Below are 24,644 nucleotides of genomic sequence, written 5' to 3'. Positions count from 1 at the left end.
GTGCAGGGCACAGAATATCGGGACTTTGCGCTACTGATTATGCCTCAACTGTGTGTGCCTGTGCTATTGGGGCTGGACTTCCACAGTCACCTAAAAAGTGTGACAATGGCATATGATGGGCCCCTCCCACTACTCACTTTCAGGAATCCTCAGTTTTGTGGGACTTCGTCATATACCCTGCTACTGACCACACACACACACACACACACACACACACACACACACACACACACACACACACACACACACACACACACACACACACACACACACACACACACACACACACACACACACACACACACCCGACCCGCACATCCCACCCAGCACCATGCTGACAGCTGCGCTACTGACACCACTTGCAGCCTCTCCACCGTCAAGATCCCTCCCCCACCACTGTTCGCCAACCTGACGCCCGACTGTAAAACTGTGGCAACTAAAAGCAGGAGGTACAGCGCAGGGCACAGGGCCTTCATTCAGTCGGAGGTGCAGCGGCTGCTCAGGGAGGGGATCATTGAGCCAAGCACAAGTCCTTGGAGGGCCCAGGTGGTTGTTGTTCAGACTCTCCACCTACAACTATGATATCCTGTACCGGCCTGGCAGGCTCAATGAGCCCCCTGATGCCCTATCCCGGGGAGCGTGTGCTAGCACACAGCTCGACCAGCTATACGCCCTCCATGCACATCTTTGCCATCCGGGGGTCACCCGATTTTACCATTTTGTGAAAGCCTGGAACCTGCCGTACTCCCTGGAGGACATCAGGACGATGACCAGGGACTGCCAAGTCTGCGCTGAGTGCAAACCGCACTTCTACCATCCTGAAAAGGTGCAACTTATCAGGGCCACCTGTCCCTTTGAGCGACTGAGTGTCGACTTTAAGGGCTCCCTTCCCTCCACCGACCGCAATGTCTACTTTCTCAACATTATCGACGAGTACTCGCGGTTCCCCCTTTGCCATCCCCTGCCCCGACACTGCTGCCAAGTCCGTCATAAAAGCCCTGCGCCAGTTCTTCACTCTGTTCGGATATCCCTGCTATATCCACAGTGACAGAGGGTCCTTGTTTATGAGTGACGAGCTGCGCCAGTACCTGCTGGCTAGGGGCATTGCTACTAGTAGGGCCACGAGCTATAATCCCCGGGGAAATGGACAGGTGGAGAGGGAGAATGCCACAGTGCGGAAGGCCACACTTTTAGCCCTTAAGTCAAAAGGGTTGCCGGTCTCGCAATGGCAGGAGGTCCTCCCCGAAGCACTCCACTCTATCCGCTCTCTGTTATGTACGTCCACCAATGCCACCCCTCACGAGTGCCTATTCTCTTTTCCCAGGAAGTCTGCCACTGGGACCACCCTACCAGCTTGGCTGACGTCCCCAGGGCCAGTGCTGCTCCGGAAACATGTGAGGAGTAATAAATACTCCCCGCTGGTCGAGAGGGTTTACCTACTACATGTGAACTCCCAGTATGCTTACGTGGTCTTACCTGATGGGTGGGAGGACATGGTCTCTGTCTGCGACCTGGCACCCGCGGGAGCAGCAGACTACTACCCCGAACAATCCACGGTAACTATGAACCCTGTACCACCGAGGTGTATACCCACCTGATACCACGCACACCAAGCCCTACACAGACTCCTCACGACACTCCCATACCGGGCACCTCGCACACGCATGAGAGATTACTGACACCTAGTGGGCCGACACCTCAAGTCAGGCCAGAACCAGCACAACCACCGTCTCCGGTGCAATCACCACTGGCACCTGTGCAATAACAGCCGGTGCTACGTAGATTGCGGCAACAGATTCGACCACCTGATAGACTTAACCTGTAAATATACTTGTAAGAAACTTCACCTCATGGGGACTCTCTTTTAAAACAAAAGGGTGGGGGGGGGGTGAATGTGGTGAACTACATATACCTGTCTGGACACGCCGCCCCCCCGCTGACTGCTCCTGTGGCTCCTCCCACAGACCCCTGTATAAAGGCAATTGGAGGCACAGCCCCTTCCTCAGTCTCCAGGATGTAGGGTGGTGGTCAATTGCTGCTTGTTCTTTCTTCCAGTGAATAAAAGCCTATATCTTGCCTCACGTCTCCGAGAGTTATTGATGGTGCATCACCCCACAATTGTGGGCCCCAATCATTACCATGACCTAACCTTTCTGATGTTTCTTTCCATTCCACAGCTCCTCACTGGAGCTCCTGGCCCAGCTGCTTTCCCCTTACATTCCTTTTTCACCTCTCCTGCCTTTCCCCTCCCCCACCCCTTGATCTTTCCTCTGATTGGTTTTTCACCTGGCACCTTCCACCCTCTCTCAACCTTCTTTATAGGGTCTCTGCCCCCTCCTTCTTTAGTCCTGATGAACGGTCTTGGCCCGAAACGTTGACTGCTCATTTCAATGGATGCTGCCTGAACTGCTGAATTCATTCAGCTTGTTTGTACATGTCACAGTTAGTCTGCCTGGCTGTGGGAATGTAAGACAATGATCAGGTCCTGCCACTTGATTACAAGAACTGGTTCTTCTGGCGGTGTCATTCACCTGTTCCCTTCACAATTTAGAACATTCAGCCCCTCACCTTCTGTACAGTTGAAATTAAGAAAAGCATTAATGAGGTTCAAAGATCTAGAACAGGTCAGAAAGTCAGTTAATTTGCAACCTCAACCAGGAGCTGAGTAAACACATGAAAAGGAAGCTTTAGGACGACAGGATATGAGTAGGAGCCAAGAAATAATTGGTAAAGATTCCAGAAAGAAGGCACAAATGTTTGGACCAAAGAGCCTTTCTCTTTTAGTGTTTGATAGTAAGATTGTCTAATATATGATAAAGAAATGTTTTCCCCTGCTTGAATTGAGTTGAATAGAAAAGAAACAAAAATAACAGAATTGAAAAGAGAACTTTTCTCCAGTCTACTTTAGTATTTCCAGTCTATCATTTGGAACTGCTTGTCTGTTAGCCTTCTCTCATAGGAAGTCATGAATGGAATACCAAGAATCCACAAAAGCAGATTGCAATCAAAAATAGAAAATATATTTCATAAATGATCAACTCTTATAATTTGAAAATCCAATTAATCCTTACCCATATATGGCTTTGTTCCAGCCAAAGCAGTTGCTCTTTCTCCATCTTTAATAATTGTTGCTATGTTGAAATCTGTCAGATGTGCATGACCTGAAAGAAGGTGTTCGTTTAAAAATAGAGGCATCAGACAATAAAAATACCAGGAAAAAAAGAACAACTCTGAATCTTTGCATGGTATTTACTGTCAGGTACAAAACACAAGAGCTACATCCATTAAGAATGCCATTAGTAAGGAGACTTGAAGTAAATGCAATCAGCATATTTTCTAACCTTGCTCATCAAGTAGGATGTTGTCGGGCTTGACATCTCTGGAAAAGAAGCAAAAATAAATGCACAGATAATGAATATATTTAATGAGCTCTGTCTGTTTTATTTAATTTCATGAATTAAACTTCTCCCCAGTTCCTAAATATAATCATAAACTCCAGATTTCAGTGCTTATTTACAATCAATATTGTTCAATTATAAAGCTTCATTATAAAGACTTTAATATACCATTTCCATCCAGGAAATAAGCTTACTGTGTAATGACACAGTCTATTAACATTTTGAGAAATGGAATTTAACTTGCGGGAACTCAAATCACAAAAGGTCTTTATCAGTATATATTTTTTCCAAATATGAACAAGCAAGCAGGGGCCTATATGAATATATGTTCATACTTTCTCTGACCATATCTAGGTCAAAATTAATATAGAAGCCCTCTATAAGAGGTATTCAGCAAGCTCAGAATCAACAGTGATGATTAACATTGCTATTTCACTGTCAAATACTGTCCCAAAGCCTACAGCCACCAGAAATGTATTAAAAAGGAATCAAAAGTTTGTTTTAGACAGAATAAAATTGAATCCATGCCTCTTTACCTGTGGATAATATGTTGGCTCTGTAAATAGTCTAATGCCATTGCCATCTCGCAGATATAAAGTTTCATTGCATCCTCTGTAAACTGGACATTTTGTTGAAGGTGATAGCGAAGATCTCCACCTAAGAGGAGGTCAACCACCATGAACATGTCCTCTTCATCCTGAAAGGAATACCTAAAACGCAGATAAAAGTATTAAAGAAGTGCATTTTTCCATAAAGGATTTATTCTAGAATAAAGCATATAATGTACAAGTTTTTCCAAAATGGAGCAGTCTCTCTGCAGTCTTGTGATATTGTAGCAAAACTCCAGAAGTGAACAGGTTTGGAAACTGGTGCCTTTTAAAACAGCCAATGGCAGTATGAACCGATTTCTCTATTTCTGAGTAAAAGAAGATGAAGAATCTTAAGAGTTGTGCACATTCTCCATGTCGCTTTTAATACTTTGCAGCTGTCATGTTCCTGTAACTTGGTTACTAAAATCCCCAAAGATGCTGTGAAATAATATGGAGGATTTCATCCTCTGTGGAATCTATGTTTGTGTAAGATTGTTTGTGTAAAAGGACATCTTCAGCTCCTCTCGTGCTTCGGGTTCTCTCCCTTAGAACAGTTCATTGTTGTTTTAATTTTCTAGCTGGACTCTGAGCAGGCTTCTCTCTAGAAGTTCCATTGCTATGAGGCTCCTACCATGATGGGTGAAATATCCCGATTCATCACGTTTCCTTCATTAAAGTGGGACCTCAGCAATGATCGCTTTTGAGAGCAGTGCTTCCATTTTCGCGATATTCTGAAGGATTCATCGAACTAGATTCTTGAGAAAGCAGGTATGGCTACGGCAGCCATTGCTGGAGCAGACGGGGCCGGACTGAAACTTCAGGCCAGATCGAAGCGGCAGGCCGAGCGGAAAATGAACCGATGTTTAGAAAACTTAAGCACTGAGCCAGATTAAAAAGATCAAGGCATCAAGGTCGAGGGAGAAGTTCAGCTCACTACTCTGAGTGCTTTGCTTGCCTCAGCACTGACCTGACTGCATGGCTGTGATCTGAAGCCATCAGGCTCCTGGGCCAGCTGCAGTGCTGAACTGTCTTCATGGCTACGAATCCACCTTCGGAAACTCCACCATCCATATCCTACGTGCTATTTGTTTACTTCTTATTCTTTGCACAATTTGGACTTGTTTTGGACGTTTGACAGTCTTTGCTGTGTGGATTTTTTCAGTGGGTTATACTGGATTTCTTTGTTTTCTGGTTGGCTGAAGAAGACAAATCTTAAAGTTGTGTGTGGTTAACATACTAGAATAATAAATATATTTCGAACTTTCCACAGGAACTCTTAGTGCTCATCTTATAATTGTGCCCTACTTAACCAAAGGTTAATTTGGATTCAAGCAGTTTCAAGTTGTGCATAAGATTTTAAACCATTTTATGCACTTAGCCAGCCTATCTTTGTACTATTATCATATGCATTAAAACATACACTTCATCTTTAAGAGGGTAATTCATTGGCAATAACTCTTTTAGTCAAATGGCATTAATGTTCAGTGACAAAAATGAGAAAACAATCTTATTGAATACAAGCATATAATCGGTGCTTTGCAATAAAATTCCAGAAGCTACTTGAAAAACAGTTTCTCAATACAAGTAATGCTGCTTGCTACTTTATTTATGATGTAGTTCATTCAGACTTTTCAATAATTTTAGTATGAAAGCATAGTTCATAGTAAGAATCTCAAATATAACTAGCAGTTTTAAAACAGGAAACAGATAATATATAAGAAATGAATTGTCAGACAGAAGATGATCTGCATATATAATTTACCATCCATCCGAGATATTTATCCCACAGCACTGCGTGCACAGGGTCCTAAAATATTGTCAATGGTCTCTCGCATCTGTCTCACAATCGCTATAGGTACCCTGGCATCAGGTAGAATGTACCGCGGCATTAGGATAAGAACTGTTCGGATGGGAACCAAGCTTTATCCCCCAGGTTGCAGGACCGCTGTACTCCCTGCCACCAACCAAGTCTCATAACTTATGAAGTGCCTGTAGTATTATACTGTGTACTGGTGGTACACATGTATATATTTTTTTTTAATTTTTTAATTCAATTTTTAAGGTAATTACATAGAATGAATAGAATGATAATATAATATCAGCTCTCCCCCCTTCCCCTTAACCCTCCCCCCCTTAACATCCCTGCCTAAAAAAAAAGAAAAAAAAGAAAGACTTTCTGGATAGTGGAAGATCCCCACATGCTCAATGGAATTCAAAATAGCTTTAATATATATATTTATTTATTTCCCCAGATGACCAATAACTTTATCTTCGGGGCACCTATATATTTGATCCTATCTTTTGTAAGTAAGGGCGCCAAATTCTCAGAAATATGCCATATTTGTTTCTTAAACTATAAGTAATTTTTTCAAGTGGAATGCAGCTAAAAATTTCATTATTCCAATGATCCATACTTAAGTATGAATCTGATTTCCAAGTAACTGCAATAGCCTTTTGGCTACTGCCAATGCAATTTTTATAAATTCTTTCTGATATTTGTTCAATTTAGGTTTCAGTTTTATCCTTTCAATATCACCTAGTAAAATAATATTGAGTTATGTGGAAGTTGTGTTCCAATAATTTGTTCCAATAAAACTCTTAAATTTATCCAAAAAGGTTGAATTTTAAAACAAGACCAAGTAGAGTGTAAAAAAAGTACCAATTTCTTGATTACATCGAAAACATTGATCAGATAAATTTGGATTTAATCTATTATCTGTGGTGTGATATATAGTTGATGTAAAAAATTGTATTGTACTAATCTAAGTCGGACATTTGTTGTAGTTGTCATACTGTCAAGACATAGTCTTGACCAACTTATTTCATCAATTTTAATATTTAGATCAGTTTCCCATTTTTGTCTTGACTTATGAATTCCTTGTTTAATTGTCTGTTTTTGAATCAAATTATACATACAAGAAGTAAATTTTTTAATTTTTCCTTTTTGAATTAAAATTTCTATTTCATTAGGTTTCAGCATTAACATTGTTTGACCCAATTTATTTCTTAAATAAGCCCTTAATTGGAAATAACAAAAGAGAGTGTTATTTGATATTTTATATTTATTCTTAAATTGATCAAATGACATCAATATACTTCCTTCAAAACAATCTCCTATATATCTAATCCCTTTTTGAACCCAGTTATATAGAAGTTGGTTATCCGTTGTAAAAGGAATGAGTCTATTTTGAATTAGAGGTCTCTTTGCTAATAAAGATTTCTTTATCTCATCATCAACATTTGTCTTGTTCCATAAATCAATCAAATGTTTTAATATAAGGGATTCCTTCTTTTCCCGTATCCATCTAGATTCCCATTTATATATAAAATCTTCTGGTATATTTTCTCCTATCTTATCTAACTCTATTCCAATCCATGCCAGTTTATCTTCATAAAAAAAAAGATGCAATAAATCTAAGTTGATTTGCTTTATAATAATTCTTAAAGTTTGGAAGTTGTAACCCTCCTAGGTCAAATTTCCATGTCAATTTTTCCAACGATATTCTTGACATCTTACCTTTCCGAAGAAACTTCCTCACACATTTATTCAACTCTTGAAAAAACTTCTGCAGCAGTTGTATTGGTAATGTTTGGAAAAAATACTGTAATCTAGGAAATATATTCATTTTTACAGCATTGACTCTACCTACTAATGTTATTGGTAACATCGTCCATTTATCAAGATCTTCTTGAATTTTTTTTTCAATAATGACAAATAATTCAATTTATATAAATTCTTTATATTGTTATTAACTCTTATACCTAAATACTTTATACCATTTATCAGCCATCTAAATTGAGTTACATGTATATAGTTAAATGATAATAAACTTGGACTTGAATTTTTTGACTCTTTCTAGAGTGATTGAGACTATAAGGTATAGGAATAGAAGCAGGCAATTTGGCCCATCGAGTCTGCTCCACCATTCCGTCATGGCTGTTTTACAGTATTATTCCTCTCAAACCCATTCTCTTATCTCCTCCACATAACCTTTAACATACTTACTAAGCAAGAACCTTAGTAATTATGTTTGGCCAACCCGTTGACTTGGCCTCCACAGTTGTCCATGGCAACGAATTAAGAAAGAAAATATCAATGTTCAAAATGAATTTAATATCAAAGTACATGTATGTCACCATACACGACCCTGAGGTTCATTTCTTGCAGGCATTCACAGCAAATACAAGAAGCAATAGAATCAATGAAAGGCTGCCTCCAACAGGACATAATCAATGTGCAAAAGACAACAAACTGTGCAAACACACAAAAAAGAAAAAAATAATAAATAAGCAATAACTATTGAGAACATGTGATGAAGAGTCCCTGCAACTGAGTCCATAGGTTGTGAGAACAGTTCACTGCTGGTGCAAGTGAAGTTGAGTGAAGTTATCCACACTTGCTCAAGAGCCTGATGGTTGAGGGGTAGTAACTGTTCCTGAACTTGGTGGTGGGGGTCCTGAGGCTCCTGCCTCCTGGTGGCAGCAGAAGAGAGCATGGCCTGGATGTTGTGTGTCCTTGACAATGCCTGATGCTTCCCTGCGAGAGTGCTCCATGTAGATCTGCTCAATGGCAGGGAAGGCTTTACCTGTGATGGACTGGGCAGTATCCAGTACCTTTTGCAGGATTTTTGTAAGATGCTCAAATTAATTGATGAAACAAAAATAATGGACCAGAAGTAACAACAATATGTAAGATTCCTATCATTTGCTCAATGAAACAGATAAGCAGAATAAGCAAGAATTACACAGGGATGAAAAATGGTGAGGCTTAGGTATATAATTAAATAAACTGAATTATTTCTGGGAAGCCAAAAAGTAATCTGCAACCAATAGTACATAGATCAATATTTGTCTCTACAAGCCAAGTATGAAAGTTGGTGGACTGATAGAATATAATGGAACAAGGCTTATTCAATCCCTCCTTTGTGAATCTTTGTTTCATGACTTGAAGGAAATGAATGTTTGGGCCATCATATTGCAAGGTATCACTACATCACATTTCATGTGATGTCGGCTCCATATGGAAGAATAGCCTTGTTGGATTTGCTAACTATTTAGAAAACTTCGGTTAAGTAAAATTCAAAATATATTATTCTGATTTGTTTACTGTAATTACAAACAATGATGTACATGGAATGACAAGGTTAAGAGAGCAGGAACAGACAGTTTCCAAGACAATGGAATCATTTGTGATCATAGGAAATGTACATCTCAACATTATTGGCAACTGATGTTCATGAAATCTGGTTTACTTCTGAGAAGTAAGTGAGACTGTGGCACAGTAGAGTAGTGGTTAGCATTATACTTCACTGTACCCAGTGAACTGGGTTCAAGTTCTACTGCCATCTGTAAGGAATTTGTACGTTCTCCCCATGGCTGTGTGGGTTTCCTCCCACAATCCAAAGACATAGCAGTTGGTAGGTTAATCAGTCATTGTAAAATGCCCCGTGATTAGGCTAGGGTTAAGTCGGGGGCTGCCAGATGACACTGCTTGAAAGGCTGAAAGAGCCTACTCCACGCTGTATTGCAACAATTAAGTAAATAAATAAGCAACACAGATATCCTACCTACTGAGGGTATATTTTGAAATGCCTCCATGTGACATAGCCATTTAATATTCTGCTGCTGAACAATTTGTAAATGACAAAAACCACAGACTTCTACAACAGCTCAAAAATATGAAACACTTAAAAAATAAAACAAATTATTTTACAGATATAGTAAATGATACAAATTCAGTGAAAAGTATTTATCAATTACCAATGTTACTCTAGTATTTGGAGGTACGTGACATAATACAGAGGGTCTGAAGACAAAGTGAATCCTGCTCCACATTTCAGCATGTTTGATCTCCAACCTTGGACTAGGTGCAGAGTCTAACAGCAATGCAGTACACCAGGTGTGTCAGAATTGCACCTCCAGCACATTTCTGACTTGCGTGCTACAAAGAGGAGAGCAGAAATCATAAGTGAGCTGAACTAACGACTGGATTGAACTACTGTCCATAAGATCATAAGATACAGGAGCAGAATTAGGCCATTCAGCCCATTGAGTCCATTCTGCCAATCCATCATGGCTGATTTACTATCCCTCTCAACCTCATTCTCCTGTCTTCTCCCCATAACTTTTTATGCCATTACTAATCAAGAACCTATCAACCTCTGCTTTAAATATACTCAATGACGTGGCTTCCACAACAGTCTCTGGCAATTAATTCCACAGATTCATCACCCTCTGGCTCAAGAAATTTCTTCTCATCTTTGTTCTAAGTGAATGTTCCTCTATTCTGAGGCTATGCCCTCTGGTCCTAGACTCACCCAATATTAGAAACATCCTCTCCATATCTACTCTCTCTAGGCCTTTCAGTATGAGGCTAGGAGAGGAAAAAAACCAGAGGACGTGGGTTAAGGGTGAAGGGGGAAAGGTTTAAAGGAAACATTAGGGGGAGCTTCTTCACACAGAGAGTGGTGGGAGTGTGGAATGAGCTGCCAGATGAAGTGGTAAATGTGGGCTCACTTTTAACATTTAAGAAAAACTTGGACAGATACATGGATGAGAGGGGCATGGAGGGATATGGTCCAAGTGCAGGTCAGTGGGACTGGGCAGAAAAATGGTTTGGCACAGCCAAGAAGGGCCAAAGGGCCTGTTTCTGTGCTGTAAAGTTCTATGGTTCTATTCAATAGGTTTCAATAAGATTCATTCATTCTGCTAAACTCCAACGAGGACAGGCCGAGTGCCCTCAAAATGCTCTTCAAGCATAAACCCTTTTATTCCGGGAATCATTCCCATGAACCTCCTCTAGACCCTCTCCAATGTCAGCACATCCTTTCTTAGATAAAAGGCCCAAAGTTGCTCACAATACACCAAGTGCAGTATGACTAATGCCTTAAAAAGCCTCATCGTAACATCCTTTCTCTTATATTCTAGTCCTATGGAAATAAATGCTAGCATTGCAATTACCTTCCATACCACTGACTCAAACTACAAGTCAACCTTTAGGGAATCCTGCACCAGTTCTCTCAAGTCCCTTTGAACCTCTGATTTTTGAATTTTCTTCCTGTTTAGAAAACAGTCTATGCCTTTACTCCTTCTGCCAAAGTACATGACCATACACTTCACTTCACTATAATTCCATCTCCCACTTCGTTGCCAATTCGCCCAATCTGCTCAAGTCCTTCTGCAGACTCCCCTTATTTCCCCTATTCCATTTCCACCAATGGACTCTCAATTCCAAACATGGTGCTAATTGATATGAGCAAATTGTTGACTTTAAATTGCTTCTCAATAATTATTTTATTATTGGAAACACAAAAAATTTTGGAAATAGTTTTACCCCACTCAACATTATTAAGATGGGTGCACATTACTCACATTTCATTACGTGACCATAAGACATAGCAGTAGAATTAGGCCATTCAGCCTTCTGAGTTTGCTCCATCATTTCATTATGGCTGACCTATTTCTCTCTCATCTCCACTCTCTTGCCTTCTCCCCGTAACCTTTCACACTCTGACTAATTTCTGCCTTAAGTATACCCAACAACCTGGACTCTCCAGACCCCAGTGGCAACAACTTCCACAGATTTACCACTCTCTAGCTAACGAAATTCCTCATTTTTGTTCTAATTCGACATACCTCTATTCTGAGGCTGTACGCACTGGTCCTAGACCCCTCACCATAGGAAACATCCTCTGCCCATACACTCTATTGAGTCATTTCAACATTCGATAGGTTTCAGTGAGATGCCCTCTCATTCTTCCAAATTCCAGCAAATACAGGCCCAGAGCTATCAAGTGCTCCTCATACGATAAGCCTTTCATTCCCAGAATCATTCTTGTGAACTTCCTCTGAAACCTCTCCAATGCAACACATCCTTTTTTAAATAAGACGACCAAAACTGCTAACAATACTGCAACTGAGGCCTCACCAGTGCCTTATAAAGCCTCAGCATTTCATCCCTGATCCTGTATTCTAAACATCTTGAAATGAATCCTAACATTGCATTTGCCTTCTTCACCACCGACCCAACCTGTAAATTAATCTTATGGTAATCCTGCACAAGGACTACCAAGTCCCTTTTCACTTCAATTTTTTAAATTTTCTCTCCCTTTAGAAAATAGTCTATGCTTTTATTCCTTCTACCAAATTGCATCAGTATTCACTTGCCAACACTGTATTCTATTCTCCTAATCTGTCAAAGTCCTTCAGCAGTCTCCCTGCTTCCTCAATACTAACTGCGCCTCTACCTATCTTCATATTGTCTGCAAAATTGACCAGAAAGTTATCAATTCCGTTATCCAAATCACTAACATATAACACAAAAAGAAAGGTCCCAATACCAAACCCTGCGGAACATCACTATTCACCGGCAGCCAATCAGAAAAGGCTCATCTTGCTCCCACTCTTTGCTTCCTGCCAATCAGCCACTGCTTTGTCCATGGGCTTTCCTGGAAGAGCATGATGTCTTACCTTGTTAAGCAGCCACATATGCAGCACCTTGTCAAAGACCTTCTGAAAATGCAAGTACACAACATCTACTGATTCTCCCTAGTCCATCCTGTTTGTTATTTCCTCGAAGAATTCTAACAGATTTGTCAGACAAGATTTTCCCTTAAGGAAACTATGCTAACTTTGGTCTATTTTATCATTTGCCTCCAAGTACCCTGAGGCTTCAACCTTAACAATTGACTCCAACATCTTTCCAACCGTTGAAGTCACGTTAACTAGCCTATAATTCCCTTTCTTCTACCTCCCTCCCTTCTTAAAGAGTGGAGTGACAATTATGGCAGAAGGATTTCTAGTCCTCCGGAACCATTCCAGAATCTGGCGATTCTTGAAAGATCATTATTAATGATTCCACGATTTCTTCAGCTATCTCTTTTCGAAACCTCAGGCTAGTTTACCTTCATGTTTCATCATCTTGCCCTTAAGGCTTTTTTAGTTGTCTTCTGTTCACTTTTTAAAGTTTCCTAATCCTCTATCTTCCTACTATCTTTTGCTCTATTAAATAATGTCTCTTTTGCTTTTATGTTGGCTTTGACTTCCCTTGTCAACCACAGTTGTGTCATCCTGCCTTTAGAATACTTCATGTTCATTTGGATGTGTCTTCCAAATTGATCCCAGAAACTTCAGCCATTGCTGCGCTGCTGTCATCCCTGCTCATGTCCCTTTCCAATCTACTGTGACCAACTCATCTCTCAAGCCTCTTTAATTCCATTTACTCCACTGTAATACTGATGCATCTGACTTTAGCTTCTCCCTCTCAAACTACAGGGTGAAGTCTATCATATTACGATCACTGTCTTCTTAGGGCTTCTTTACCTTAACCTCTCTAATCAAATCTGTTTCATTACACAACACCCAGTCCAGGACAGCTGAAACCCTAACAGGCTCAACCACAAGCTGCTCTAAAAAGTTATCTTACAGGCATACTACAAATTCCCTCTCTTGGGATCCAGCAACAATCTGATTTTCCCAATCTTCCTGCATATTGAAATCCCACATGACTACCATAACATTGTCCTTATCACATGCCTTTTCTATTTCCTATTGAAATTTATATCCTACATCCTGCTTACAGTTCAGGGTCCCATTAGGGTCTTTTTACTATTGCAGTTTCTTAACTCTACCCACAATGATTCTACATCTTTTGATCCTACGTCACCTCTTCCTAAAGATTTGATTTCATTTTCATAGCCACACCAACTCCTCTGCCTACCTGCCTGTCCTTTCAATACAAGGTGCAGCCTTGGATGTTAAGCTCTCAACTATAATCTTCTTTCAGCCACAATTCGGTGATGCTCCCAACATCATACCTGCCGATCTTCAACTGCTCGATTTATTGTTTACACTTGTTTACCAAGTCCTCCAGAAGTACACAAAAAAATCACATCTGTATCACACAAAAACAATAAAACTTTAAATGCAGAAAGATAATCTGAACCATCAGCAAACACTTGACAGAGTGAGAGTATTCAGCTTTAATGTAAAATTATAAATGTCTGACAAAGCATGATCCAATGATATTTGATTATGCATTAAAGTGATTCATATTCCTTTTGTCATAGCTTATACTATTCACATAAATATTTCACAAAACCTTTTCTGTTATTACAGTGAGCAGAGTTTCACCTTTTGCCATGTGATTAAAAATAATCTACCTATGAATGCAGTCTCTTTAAATAGCTTTTACAACTTTTAAGTTTGCTGGCTGCTGCAAGATAAAACTGATCATCAGAAAAATTAAGTTTACCAAATAAATGGTTAAACAACTTAAATGCTAAAGTGAACTTAAAGAATAAAAAACAATCTATGTATTTATGTCTCCCTCAACTCTGGCAACTCTTTGAAGGTTTCCAAAATGATTGGATGCAAATATCTGCTACACATAACAAAAGATCTGGAGTTCCAGTCCTACCTCATTTTTGTTTATATGTATTTGCTATAATTCTGCTCAGATAAAAGACAAAGATATTGGTTGACTAAACTACTACCTAGGCGGTGTTGGCAGTCGTCACCACCAGGTTACATCATATGCTTGTGGCTACACATCACCACTTGCAATGAACAATGTAGTTTAGGCTTACGTTTTTTTCTCTGAGATGATTGATTGATGACTTTGAGCAAGATTCAACTAAGTAGAATCTCATTTTTACAAAGAGTTTATAAAAACAGTTGCAAAATGCTACTTTCAGGGCACTGATATACTCTCTTACTGGTAAGATGGCATGCAGCGAAGCAGACACAGTGGGTTGAATCACCTAATTTTGCTCCTGTGTCTTATAGTCTTACTGAATTATTATTGGAAACAGCAGAACAACAAACTGGTGTTTATGTATCAAGCAATAAACTGAGCATGGGTACAATCTTATACCTGGTCCAGCTTTTTCACCCCTCTGAACCTATCATCCATACTGTACCTAGATTCTGTCCACTCACTACTGTAATAAATTCTCTTTATAAGAACGCAAGCAATGGTTCTGTCAGCACCATTTATAAACTTTTTGGGGTATAGAACTTCCACAACATTAGGTAATTGACAGAGGAAACAGATTCTTTAATTCTATTCCAGACAATCTTTGCTGGCATATGACTATATCCTTATTTCCTAGAAGCATTTGTGTCATCTACATTAAAATGCCCAAGCCCCCTTCAAGAGGTTACACAATGCATAGATGATATATGTATAAAATAACTTGAGACTTTAGTTAATAGTACATACTTGAATATGTATTTCTTAGTTCAGTTACATGGAACTTTGTCTAAAACCACTTGCTACAAGCAACTGTATCTGATATCTGCAATCCACACTCTGGTAATTGGCTAGCTACTTCAAAAATACAGATGGCATGCACTTAAAAAAGAGATACTGTTTGCTGCTTATCCATTACAATGACCTTTCAGCTTTTTTTACACGGGCTTACTTCTGATAATTACATGTCCAACTACTTTGCCAAGGTAATAGATGACCCATAACAAACAGACTGTGCTTGATGCTAACTAGAAATAAGCTAGAATTTCATAACCTGAAGCAGCAAATGTAATTACTAACAAAATCAACAGGATTTTTTCCAAGTTTACAGTAACTCTTGAGCTAATGCCATTTATATATTTAGATACAAGCTTACCCCTTCAGCAGAGATTAGATGTTATAAGTATGTATGAAAATTTGAGAGTTGGCCCATTTCTGTGTGTGATATTGTGAGCAACTGTGAACAAAATATGCAAATCTACTATTTCTATTGAACTTACAGAACATAATCAAAGCTGAATGAAGTATTTTGTGCTGAGAATCTTGCATGTGAGAAAAATGGCTCTGGGAGCAATCCGGATATCTGGTCCCTACCTCCAATCTTGCTAAAATTTGGGATAAAATTTTACTTTTTTCTTTTATTTCTTTTGATCATCATTAGAGGCAAGACATTGAAGGACTATCAAGCAGATTTATGGTTAAAACAGGATTCATCTGTATGTAGCATCAGAACTTCTTGATAGATTAGGTCTTCTCCCTCCTGTCGTCTGGGGAAAGGCTCCAAAGCATTCGGGCTCTCACAACAAGACTATATAACAGTTTCTTCCCCCAAGCTATCAGACTCCTCAATACCCGAAGCCTGGACTGACACCTTGCCCTACTGTCCTGTTTAATATTTATTATAATGCCTGCACTGTTTTTGTGCATTTTATGCAGTCCAGTGTAGGTCTGTAGTCTAGTGTAACTTTCTCTGTGTTTTTTTTATTATGTTGTTCAATCTAGATTTTTGTACTGTGTCATGTAAACCATGGTCCTGAAAAACGTTGTCTCATTTTTACTATGCACTGTACCAGCAGTTATGGTCGAAATGACAATAAAAGTTGACTTGACTTGACTTGATCTGAACATTGTTATCATTGGATACGTCTAGCATTACTTCTGAGCGCATTTCTAAATTTCAACCTACCTCCGCTCACACAGAATCCTTCTCTCTGGTGAATGAGCAGTGAGGCAACAGCGTCAAGGGTTGCTGTTGGAAGCGGTCACTTAAAATTTAAGTGATATGTAAAATTTACACCACATATCGGATCAATCATGAACTTTGCCCAGGCCATACTGGATGTAGCCACATACTGCTTCATTGTCTGAGGAGCTCTGATTGAAACTGAGCAATTTACAATTAACGCCTCCATTTCTGACCTTATGAAAGGTGGTTTGGCTGAACACTGCTGTGAGGAAAGGCTGTTGCAATGCTCTGGGGTTGAATAGATTGGCCTCTGAGAAACCCTGTGGTGCATAGATACTGTGCACCAGTATCCCCACAGATTCTTGATAGCTTCATTTTTTTTGAAGTTTCTTAAATGTCCCTATTGAATCAACCTTGACCACCAACTGCAGCAATGCTCTGGAGGCACCTCCCACTGCATAAAAATAAAACAATTCTGACATCTTCCCTAAACTTTCCTCCACTCAACTTAAATGGATTTTGTCTGGTATTAGCCATTGCTGTCCACCACTTGGGGCAAAAGATACATTCTGGTCCATTCTATCTTTGCCTCTCACAATAATATATACCCCCACCTTGAAACTTCCACATCCTTATAAAGAGCTGACCAGAATGGAACACAATACTCTAAGTGTGGTCTAACCAAGGTTTTATAGAGCAGATCTTAAACTCAATCCCCCAGTTGAGGAGCAACACACCATATACCTTCTTAACCACCCTATCAAGTTGTGCAGCAACTTTAAGGAATATATGGATTTTGACCCCAAGACCCTTATGCTGTTCCACACTGCCAAGAATCCTGCCATTAACTTTATTCTCCCCCTTCATGTTTAATCTTCCAGAGTCTAATACTTCTCACATTTTCAGATTAAACTTGATCTGCCATTTTTCTGCCCAGATCTACATACTGTCTATTTCTCCTTGTAATCTATGACAACCTTATACACTATCCAAAACATCATCAACCTCTAAGTCATCTGGAAACTTACAAACCAACCTTCCACATTCTCATCCAAGTAATTTATAAAAATCTCAAAGAACAGTTGTCCCAGAACAGATCTCCGTGGAACACCACTGGTCACCGACCTCAAGGCGGAATGTGCTCTGTCTAATACTAATCTCTGCCTTCTCTGGACAAGCAAATTTCTGAATCCACACAGCCAAGTTTCTCTGGATCCCGTTCTGCCTGACTTTCTGAATGAGCCTCCCATGGGGAACCTTGTCAAACACTTTATTAACATCCATATGGACCATATTCGCTGCTCTGTCTTCAAGTTGTTTTGTCACCTCCTCTAAAAACTCATCCAGACTCGTGAGAGACAACCTGCTTCTCACAAAGCCATGCTGACTTTCTCTAAAACTATACTTCTCCAAAAGCTCGTAAATCTTGGCTCTGAGACGCCTCTCTATTAGGTTGCCTGTTGCTGATGCAAGACTCACTGTCTATAATGTCCTATTATACATTAGTGATTATTCCTATTAGCTTTTTAAACAATGGAGCAACATTTGCCATCCTCCAGTACCACTCCTGCGACCAGTGATTATGCAAAGATCATTGTCGATACCACAATACCACAGCCGCGCAGTAACTGAGATGCTCCCATGCTCATAGCCGTTGTTGCCATGCAGCTAGAATTTTCTTTTGCTGCTCAGTTTTCAGGCCATGTAAAAAATTCCTGCTCAGAGCAATCTTTGGTCCATACAGCTGTAAAGAAAAATTTGCGGGAACATTGGTCAATAGCTCAGCAAACTCACCGCTTGTTTCCTGGGATATATCCCGTGCAACCCTGGGGAATTATCTATTCTTTTTTATAAAATTTTCCAACACAGTCACTTTCATAACCTCAACATGCTCCAGCACATCAGCCTATAATGACTTCACATTCATCAGTGTCCCTCTCCCTGGTGAACACTAAAGCAAAGTACTCATTCAAGACCTCTGCTATCTCTTCAGCTTCCAGGTATATGTTTCTCCCTTTATCCCTGAGGGACCCAAATCTTACTCTAGTCATCCTCCTGTCTTCACATGTGTAGAAAACTTTGGTCATGCTTTCCTTAATCCTACTTACCAATGTCCTCTCATGTCCCCTTCCAGTTGCCTTAAGTCCCTTCTTGAGCTCCTTCCTAGCTGCCTTATAACTTTCAAGGGCCCAGTCTAACTTTTGCGTTCAAAGGCTGAAGTCCACTTCTTTCTTCCTCTTGACTAAATGTTCCACCTCCTGCTTCCCTCACCCTACCACCCCTTCCATCTCAATGGGTCAAAACTATCCAGAACCCCATGCAAATGCTCCCTAAGCAACCTCCACATTTCCCTGAGAACATCCGTTACAAATTTATGCTCTTAAGTTGCTGCCTAAAAGCATATTTGTTATCCCCAAAATCATTACTTCAGCATTCCATTTGTTCCTACCCTTGTTCTTGTCTATGCTAAAGGTCAGAGAGTAGTGATCACAATTCTCTGACCTTATGCCCAATGAGAGATATGTCACCTGACAAGGTACTAACTCTAGTATGTCCTCCCCTCTGGTTAGCCTGTCCCAATACTGTCAGGACTCCATCCTTGACACACCTAACAAATTCCTTATAGTATTTCTGATTAGAAATCCCTCTCCTTCACCTCTTTCACTTCCATCTATATCTTTTTAGAAAGATTTAAGCACTGGAATATCAAGCAGTCAATCATGCCCTTGTGACAGCCAAGTCTCATTATAACCAGAACAATGTCTATCCTTCCTGAGTTTCTCTGCACATTGTATTTGTCTTTGCACCAACTGTTCCATCATCTGACCTATCACTTTAGTTTCCATCCCTTTGTCAGCCTAGTTCAAACCTTTCCCAACAGCTCTAGCAAATCTACCAACAAGGATGTTGGTTCTCCTCAATTTTGAGTGTAACCTGTACCTTTTGTACAATCTACACCTTCCCCAGAAGAAATCTCAGTGATCCACAAGTCTGAAACCCTGTCATAGAACCATAGAACACGACAGCACAGTACAGGCCCTTCAGCCCTCCATGTTGTGCCCACCCATATAATCCTTTAAAAAAAAGTACTAAACCCACACTACCCCATAGCCCTCCATTTTTCTTTCATCCATGTGCCTGTCCAAGAGGCTCTTAAATACCCCTAATGTTTTAGCCTCCACCCCCATCCCCGGCAAGTCATTCCAGGCACTCACAACCCTCTGTGTAAAAACTTACCCCTGATGTCTCCCCTAAACTTCCCTCCCTTAATTTTGTACACATGCCCTCTGGTGTTTGCTATTGCTGCCCTGGGAAACAGGCATTGACTATCCACCCTAAATATGTCTCTCATAATCTTGTAGACCTCTCATTCTTCTATGCTCCAAAGAGAAAAGTCCCAGCTCTGCTAATCTTGCTTCATATGACTTGTTCTCCAAACCAGGCAACATCCTGGTAAATCTCCTCTGCACCCTCTCCATAGCTTCCACATCCTTCCTATAATGAAGTGACCAGAACTGAACACAATTCTGTCCTCTGCATCGACACTTTGGCCATACATTTATCTGCCATATCATCTTATTTTTACTCTCACCGGTGAGTACCACGGGCAGCCATCCAGAGATTACTAGCCTTGAGGTCCTGCTTTTTAGCTTCCTTCCTAAAATCTCTATATTCGCTCTTCAGTACCTCATCCCTTTTCCTAATTGTATCATTGGCACCAATGTCTACCATGACTTCTGGCTGCTCACACTACCACTTTAGAATTCTATGGACCCAATCAGAGACATCTCTGACCCTGGCATTTGGAAACAACGTACCATCCAGTCTTTTTCACATTGATAGTCTCCTGTCTATTCCCCTAGATATATTCCCTGATCTTCACCACTCTGTGCTTCTCCACCCTTCCTTTCTGAACCTTAGAGCCAGTCCCAGTGCCAGAGAACTGGCTGCAGTGCTTTTCCTCTGGCAGGCTGTCTCTCCCAAAAACAATCAAAGTAGAAGGTGGTTGCAATGGAAAGCAAAGAGGTGGGGAGAGAAGATGATTTGCTGGGTTCCTGTTCGACTGGGCAGAACTGATGACAAATGATGTGTCAGATGCAGAGACTAGTAGGGTGAAAGGTGAGGGCAAGGGTTGTTCTATTTCTGTTCTGTCTGGGGACCAGTAGGAGTGGAGGGAAGCTTGGTGAGAGAAGATGTACAGGAAATGAGGGAATGTTTTTGTGGGATCCATAATGCTTAATGGGCAGAAGGCACATTTCCTGAAGCAGTGAGTATTTCTGATTATCCAGAGTGGAAGTGTGATAATAAAGGTGGCCTGGATTGGACTTGTTCCATGCAACCCTTTAAAGCAGCCACAAGTGATTATTCCAGGAGTGACAGTGGCAGTTACTTCTGAATGACAATGTGTATAAAGTTTCTCAGAAAACTCCTTGAGAACCATAGAACATTACAGCACAGAAACAGGTCTTTTGGCCCTTCTTGGCTGTGCCAAACCATTTTTCTGCCCAGTCCCACTGACCTGCACCTGGGCCATATCCCTCCAAACCCCTCTCATCCATATACCTGTCCAAGTTTTTCTTAAATGTCAAAAGTGAGCCCGCATTCACCACTTCATCTGGCAGCTCATTCCACACTCCCACTACTCTCTGCGTGAAGAAGCCCCCCCAATGTTCCCTTTAAACTTTTCCCCCTTCACCCTTAGCCCATGACCTCTGTTTTTTTTTTCTCCCCTAGCCTCAGTGGAAAAAGCCTGCTTGCATTCACTCTATCTATAACCATCATAATTTTATACACCTCTATCAATTCACCCTTCATTCTCCTACACTCCAGGGAACAGAGCAAGGATTTATTCACTGGAGCAAGAATGAGTTGCAGCATTAATTTCCAATGGACATTTCTGTATTGGCACTTCTGTTAGTCATTGTGTATCTAGAGTATATGCTTACGTATCATTTTCATAAATTCTACTATATTTTTGTTTACTTTCCTGCAAAAGCTGTGGAATATGGTGACATAATAAATTTACTTTCTTTAGACTTTGACATTTTGAAATGGGACATGTTTGTAAAGAGAAGCAGCAACAAAATTGTAGGCCAGTAGTTTTGATCTCATTCTGTAGTTAAAAGCCAACAAGATGGCAAGTGTATATAATTGATTTGATATAAATGTTCAGGGTAAAATCTATTCAACTGCGTGCATACATGTGTTCAATCATATTTTGATCCGTCTCTGAGCAGGTCTGCATACCTAAATGTCATATCTGCTTTAACTTTAGAGCTATTCTATACTACTGTGTTAATTGGAGCATGACGTTATAGCTGACTCAGATCTATTTTGTAGTAGGCTTTTCTCCCAAGCATGTTCCACTCATCAAATTATTTTTTGACTGTCAATCAAACTAATTTAAATTCTGCTTTTTTTTTAAAAAAGTGTGCTGTGTTAATAACTGGTTAACATTATATTTCATTGCTAATTTTAAAGTCAAAATTAGTATATTTAGAATTAATCCTGGTGTTTAAGTGTTTTAGTTTCCCAACCACATGATTAAAGTCTTCGTTTGTAGTTGTGTGTGGCTGCATAATTTATGATCAGTGTATTGAAATGGAAACACGTTGGAGGCAATTCTGTTCCTCTGCTGCCCTGTTTGTACTCAATTGGATCAATTTCCCACCTTAGCAGATGAATAATGACACTTCTTACTCCCACCTACAGAACATGGGATCATACATTTCCAACAGTATTTATAAAGATTGCCAGCTGCTCTCAGGTAAAGATATTTGGAGCATTTGGATGTATATGTATTAACTTCCATACTACACCAAGTTCTTGCCAACAATCAAGACACACTTTTGTTTTAATCTTGTTTTATTCTCCACTAATGCCCAATGACTTGCCCAGATACTCCAAGTAGCCTACAGACCAGGAGCAATTTGCAGCAGCCACTGAGCCTACCAACCTAGAGAGGAAATCCAAGCGGCCAGGGAGAAAATGTGTGAACTCCAGACACACCTGAGGTCAGGGTTGAACTGAGGTCACTGAAGCTGTGGCACTGGCCCACCTTCAATGCCAGGAGTACAGCTATGGCTGTAAAAAAATCCATTGGCATCATTCTGAACAAAATCAGGGAAGTTATTACTGATAGCCTGGCCAATTCTTAACTCATTGTGCATATAACAGATTATCTGGTCCTAATCACATTGCTGTTTTGGGAACTTGCAATGGACAAATTAGTCAACCTGCTTCTTAATATTTTGAGATGATCACATTAAAAAAATACTTCATTAGACTGTAAAGTACTTTAGATAACAGAGGCTATTAAAAATATAAAACTTAAACATTGACAGCTCATAGCCTTGCTGAAAGCTATCACCATCCAACCTGCTCCCTGTAATCATATACAAGTGCCTGTGCTTCACTTGTCTCAAGGTTTTAATATTGAGACTGGGTGAGTCTGTGGGTAATTCGGTTCACATGGTTACCTGTGTCTGTGAGTTTCCCATCTTATTTACCTCACACAGCATTGTTTAAAATAATTTTACCCCATTAAAGTGTCTCAATTTTCATACTTAACCACAAGCATCCTCAGCAGCTGGCAGTGAGCCTTAACACAGCATGTGTTTGTTCAAGTCCCACTCCAGGGGTTTGAGTGCACAACATCCAGGTTGGCTCATTGGTGGCGTACTGTGAGAGTGAAGTGTCAAATTAAGGCCTGATGTGATTCTTGGATGGATGAAAGTGACCCATGACAGTATTATAAGGAAGAACAAGAAAACCATTCAGTAATCTGGCACCCATTTACCCTTCACTCAGTGTCAGAGTACCGGACCAGGCCCTTCATCCCTGGCCCAGTTGAGCACGTTGCCAGTGAAACTAATCCCTTTTGCCTGCACATGATCCATATCCATACATTCCCTGTGTATTCCTGTACCTATCTAAAATCCTTCTGAATGCCACCATCATATTTGTTTCCATTACCACCCCGGCAGTACTTTCCAGACGCCCACCAGTCTCTCATATTAAAAGAAAATCTTGTACATGCACATCCCCATCAAACATTCTCCCTCTCATCTTAAAGTTATGCTCTCTAATTTTCAATATTACCATCCGGGGAAAAATCTGGCTGTGTACCCTATCTATGTCTCTCATAATTTTATAAACATTAATCAGGTGTACCCTCATCCTCCAACACTCCAGAGAAAACAATCCAAATTTATCCGACCTCTCCTTAGAGCCGATACTCTTCAATCCACTAAGCATCTAGTAAACCCCTTCAGATCCCTTACCAAAGCCTTCCTGTAATGAGGTGACCAAATCCACACACATTACTCCAAGTATAGCCAAACCAATGTTTATGCAACTGCAACAAGACTTCCTATCTCCTTGGCAATGAGGAAAGCATGCCATATGCTTTATTTACCAGAATATCAAATCACATTGTCAATTTCAAGAATGTCTGGACTTGGGTCCCAAGATCTTTCTGAATATCAGTGCTGTTAAGGGTTGGGCCATTAACTGCATTCTTTCCCCCAAACTGAAGGATTATCTGTTCACTATTTTATTCTTGTCTGCCAAACGTTTTCAAGAATCAAATTTTTTGCTTTAAGTCTCTTCTAGGAATTCACTCCAGCTGGAAGAAAAGCACATGAAAGGATTCTGTATTCTTTAACCTGTCAACAGAGCATGGAAAATAGTTGTAAATGCCTTGGTGACAAAATGTGTGAGAGTTTGCTTCAATTTTTCTAGGATGAAAGCAATAGATTTTTGAAGCTGACTACTTAAACCTATTCAGCCAATCATAACACTGCCAGGGATCAAGGCATCTCTTAACTGATTCATTTCAGACTCCATCATTGTGAGAATGGAGAAACGTCAACATCAGCTAATCTGCTTACTTTAAATAACTGATTGATATTCCCCCCTGGAATTGGAAGGAGTTTGTTCAAGTTATAAAATTCCTCAAAGTAAAGGATATTTGCAACTATATTCTGAATGATAGGTGGTCTCATTCTCAATGAGTGGGATTCTACTCTCAAATTTAAGACAGATAAACACTGAGCATTTACCTTACCCAGCTACAAGACCATGAGATATAGGAGCAGAAACAGGCCATTCGGCCTATCGAGTCTGCTCCGCCATTCAATCTTGAGCTGATCCAATTCTTACAGTCTTCCCCACGCCCCTCCCATACCCTTTGATGCCCTGGCTAATGAAGAACCTAT

At 40.3% G+C, this 24,644-nt stretch overlaps 1 protein-coding gene across 7 annotated transcripts in view; it reads right to left on the bottom strand.

Moving 5' to 3' along the window:
* The window catches only part of LOC132379575 (serine/threonine-protein kinase 32C), a 271,167-nt gene that overhangs the window by 35,606 nt on the left and 210,917 nt on the right, over positions 1-24,644 (bottom strand). For all 7 annotated transcript variants that reach the window (XM_059947643.1, XM_059947641.1, XM_059947644.1 and 4 more), the window contains 3 exons: positions 3,935-4,108; positions 3,342-3,379; positions 3,072-3,161 (listed from right to left, as the gene is read on the bottom strand). In XM_059947643.1, the coding sequence (XP_059803626.1) occupies positions 3,072-3,161; positions 3,342-3,379; positions 3,935-4,108 (302 nt within the window). The remainder of the gene's footprint in view (positions 1-3,071; positions 3,162-3,341; positions 3,380-3,934; positions 4,109-24,644) is intronic.

The sequence above is a fragment of the Hypanus sabinus genome, chromosome 22 (genome assembly GCF_030144855.1).
Source record: "Hypanus sabinus isolate sHypSab1 chromosome 22, sHypSab1.hap1, whole genome shotgun sequence".
NCBI classification, from domain to species: domain Eukaryota; kingdom Metazoa; phylum Chordata; class Chondrichthyes; order Myliobatiformes; family Dasyatidae; genus Hypanus; species Hypanus sabinus.
This window is presented reverse-complemented; position numbering and strand designations above follow the sequence as displayed.